Source organism: Syzygium oleosum, unplaced genomic scaffold (genome assembly GCF_021117445.2).
Source record: "Syzygium oleosum isolate NSW1041296 unplaced genomic scaffold, Sole_v2.1 Sole_v2.21, whole genome shotgun sequence".
Taxonomy (NCBI): domain Eukaryota; kingdom Viridiplantae; phylum Streptophyta; class Magnoliopsida; order Myrtales; family Myrtaceae; genus Syzygium; species Syzygium oleosum.
In genome coordinates, this window is record NW_026607505.1 from 1894292 (window position 1) to 1898609 (window position 4318).

Genomic DNA, 4318 nt, shown 5'->3' on the forward strand with positions numbered 1-4318 from the left:
TCCGCTGTCGCCCTCACGCCGTCCTCGCTCTCATCCGTCGCGTGCTCTCCTTCGACGACCTCGACGTCCGCGCCTACGAGGAGGAGGAGGACTTCGACGAGGTGGAGCCGGATCTCGACGAGCGGGATCGGGATTTCGTGGACGGGGATGCGGACGCCGGCGGGTTGCCCGCCAGGTGTTTGTGGGAGGTCCTGAGGAGGTTGCCGCCGGCGGAGCTGCTCGCGGTGGTGCGGGTGTACAAGGGGTGGCGGGAGATCTCGAGGAGGGTGTGGTGGGCCGCCGAGGATATGAAGCTCAGGGTTCCCTCGAGAGCTCAGCTATGTACTGAGAATTTATATTAAAGCATGTACTATTGTTGCTAATATTCATGTACTTGATATCAGAGGTTAGAAGGAACTCTGCAAGGCTGAGTTTGTGATAGATATATCAGGTTTCAGCCGTGGATTAGATACAATTTGCATTGTGCCAGTTGTGAGGAGGCCAACCTGTAATAAATTTTTGCTGCACATTCGTAACTATTTTTATAATTCGTTGCTAATTTGCGACGAATTAATAAAAATTCGTCGCTAAATTCGTTCCCGAACAATGTTCGTGGCAAAATAGCGACAAATTTTGCCACGAATTAGTTTGTCGCAAATTATTAACAAAAAAAAAAGAATTTCATGGCAAATTAGCAACAAATTTTGCGACGAAAAATTAGCGACGAATTTTGCGACGAAAAATTAGCGACGAATTTTGCGACGAAAAATTAGCGATGAATTTTACGATGAAAATTTGTGACAAAAAATTAGTGACAAATTTTGCGATGACTTTTGCGATGAATTTTACGACGATTTTTGCGACGGATTTTGCGACGAATTTTGCGACGAATTTTGCGACGAAATATTTGTGACGAACTTTGTGATGGATAGTGTTCATGGCTAATTTGAGACGAATTTTGCGACGAAATATTTGCGACGAACTTTGCGACGGATAGTGTTCGTGGCTAATTTGCGACGATTTTTGCGACGAAATATTTGCGACGATTTTTGTGACGAATTTTTTGCGACGAATTTTTTTTTCGTCGCAAACTTGCGACGAAAATTGAAATTTTCCGTTGCAAAAATTTGCGACGGATTTTTGCAATTTTTTCGTCGCAAAATCCGTCGCAAAAAACATGTTTTTTTGTAGTGCACTAGTAATTGCGATCTCAATCTCAAGAAAGGAAAAGAAAATGTGAAATATTAATTGTAAAAGGGAGTTGATAAAATGAAAAATAGAGAGTTTTGCTTATCAAATTATTTGAGGTAAGTATTTTTCCTCTAAGGTGTATCCCCTGCAACAACTTGCCAGATCTCTATAATGAATTTATGTAGCTTATTTGTGATTGTTTAGCAAGTCATCTTCCAACCATAGATGCTGGATTTAGCCATCTGCTCGGCCGTTTTGGTTGAAAGAGCTGGTAGGAATTTACCATATTTGGAAATTTCGAAGAAGCCATCAAAAGAATTATGGTTACCATTGAGGTCGCATCACGTGCAATTGCCACCTCACTCCCAGAGAGAGAGGAAATGAAAATGAACATCACTAATTACAAACAAAAGGGTGTGAAATAGAAAATCAATAGCTTTGTTATTTGAATTGAACAAGAGAGCTTCTTCATGTAAATTTTCTATACCCTGCAATAACCTCCTGGACCTCCAAAGCTAATCATGTAGCCACTTCCATATTTTCGATAATGGTGATGGATCATCAAACCATAAACATTGGATCTATCTACCCACTCCCTTGTCTTATTTGAAGGACGTAGAAATTTGCCATCCGATCGAACCCAATGGAGTTTTCGAAAGAAGGTGGCATGCTCAATAATACCATCTGGCCTGTGACCACTTCCCATCGGTGGACAGAATCCATTGCCTCCAGCTATGCCAATTCCTCCCCAAGCCGTGTGTAGTGAGCCATTGCGCAAATACAGGAATAGTTCCTTTGGCCAGTAGCCTACTTTAATCGCTTTACTGGTCACAATCAACCACCAGTTCCCGGTAATTCTATCCTGATTAGAACTAAATTTTGATAATAAGTGCTAATAATGTAAAAACGCAGAAATTATTAACACTAGTTTATTTCAATAAACTTTGTGATATCGCACCATGCTTGGTATTAGGGACAATGATAATTATAAAACATGGATGCAATGATTGATTATGTGCTTATATGGATACTTTCAGTAGGGTAGAATGATAGCGAAAGTTGCTAACTCGAAGAACAAAACTATTAGTCTCTAATATATTTTAGCAAAAATCATTATCTTAACAACCTTGAAAAGATCAAACATACCTGTTGAATGTGGATTACAAGCTCAGCTATAGGTCCACCATAAGTAGAAACACGTTTTATCGGATAACCAGGGGTTATTTCCCTATCCACCTGGACAAAACCTGGACATAGTACATTGTAGCATCCATTGCGATAGCCATCACCTTATGAGGACAATGCTTTGGTGAATAAGATTCAAATTATCTCCAACTTCTAATTTGGATTCCCGAAAATTGGTCAAAAAATGGTTCAATCAAGAATTAACAATTATCTTCACAGCTCACCTGTCCAATATGTGAAAAACCAAGCACCAGTATCGCCAAATAACTGTGGAGAAACCTAGGAAAATAAGAGATTTTTCTCTTAGATCATTTTACCATATATTGAACTTCTTGTGTAAAAAAAAAAGAACTATGACATTGACCTACTTAAAAAATCCTATTACCATCCAACCAGCTACAATCATGCTAATATGCTCTGGGGGACCAGTTTCAATCCACACGTTATGTGCACTGACTTGGTCACGAGCAACGGTAAGATTGAAGACTGACGTACGTCCACCTCCTCCATATTTAATATTTTCTATCATGTTGTCAGTTAGAGAAACCACCTGCAAATAATAATTTGCAACTTAGACTACTAGAAAGTGAAAGAAAACTAAATAATATATTATTTACCTATGCCTATCGGTCCTACTTTAAAAGATGTATTGATTTTCTTTTTGTACACAGATGATGGAAAGAACAGATTTTGAGATTGTCATAAGTGGACATTTGACATGTGGTCTCATGAAACTCATATGCACATAACCCCATTAATAGAATTGAAAAAAAAATCACTTATGATATTGTATGCGTGTAAATATGCATGTGAGCATGGGAGAGAGGGATAGTACATGTTGATTTGAAGAAACAATACTTTGTCTCATAGCCGTGACGGACGACATCTTGGACAAGGATTTTGCCCTCATCAAATCTTTTTTTGTTACTCGACGAATGGGTACCGTTCCACTAGGGCAAGGTTCTCTCAACCCAAATTTTACTGGTTTTGCATTCAGAGAAGTTCTGCGCAAGCTAGTGACATGTAGATTCGGTTCCGTCTACATGAAGAAAAAACTGATTATAGAGGTATCAAGTAGACCATTTCAACTAAATTATTCGATATTGGTCATCATAGATTTAGGAGATTATAATAAATTTTACCTGAACCTTATGATTCTGCAGTAGAGGATGATCGAGTGCTGGTTGTTTATTTATATCAACACAGTCAATTGTGTCTCCTTCTTTAGTCTAGATAAAATCAAACACAGTTAGTCATTCGTTGGGCAGCAATCATATTTTAAAGATTAACTGGATAAATTGCAACATCTCCATGAAATTTAAATGAGACAATTGCAAAAAAGGGTTTGAAGGAAAATTACCGAAAAGGTCTTGATGAATGGCTTGTTCATAGTTTTGACCTGTCTTTCCAAGTCTAAATCATCCTCTTCGGAAATATATGCCATCTCACACGGAGAAAGATTGAAGAATAGGAGCAGCAACGGCACAAGTTCCACATTCAGTTTCATGGTGACAAAAAGAAGCGTAAAGTGAGGCCCTCTAGCGGATAGCTACGCTTGTTTATATACTGCGAAAATTTCACCCTTTTTGTTGATAATATACCACTGGGCGTGTTAGTACAATGGTAAGGAGGTTGTACATTTTACTACAAGATCGTAAGTTTGAGCAATGCAATTAGATTAGAAAGATGGCAAAAGATAATTAATTTCAATTCCAAACATGGTAAAAAATAAATTGTCTTTATAATGACACCTGCTTGCCACTATCCTAAAAAAAATGCGCATGTTTGCCACTTGTCCCATTCTTTTATGGTCATATCATGCATAATTATTGCCATAGCCAAGTTATTCTCGACGACCAAATGCACATATAAACTTCAAAAGGACAAATTTATTCATTATAGAGAAAGGCAGTTAAGATCTGACTGGAAATTAGAGCATCGGGATGCTAAAGCTTTTTTTGTA

General features: G+C 38.4%; 1 protein-coding gene across 1 annotated transcript; it reads right to left on the reverse strand.

Annotated features, from left to right (window-relative positions):
• Nucleotides 1–1611: 1611 nt before the first annotated feature.
• LOC115677271 (uncharacterized) lies at nt 1612–3862 on the reverse strand. Its single transcript, XM_056321038.1, has 7 exons — nt 3716–3862; nt 3498–3584; nt 3299–3394; nt 2741–2905; nt 2580–2634; nt 2317–2459; nt 1612–2032 (listed from the first exon to the last, which is right to left on the reverse strand). Exons 1-7 carry the CDS (start codon nt 3860–3862, stop codon nt 1652–1654), a joined length of 1074 nt encoding a protein of 357 aa, XP_056177013.1. The 3' UTR covers nt 1612–1651.
• Between the last annotated feature and the right edge of the window lie 456 nt (nt 3863–4318).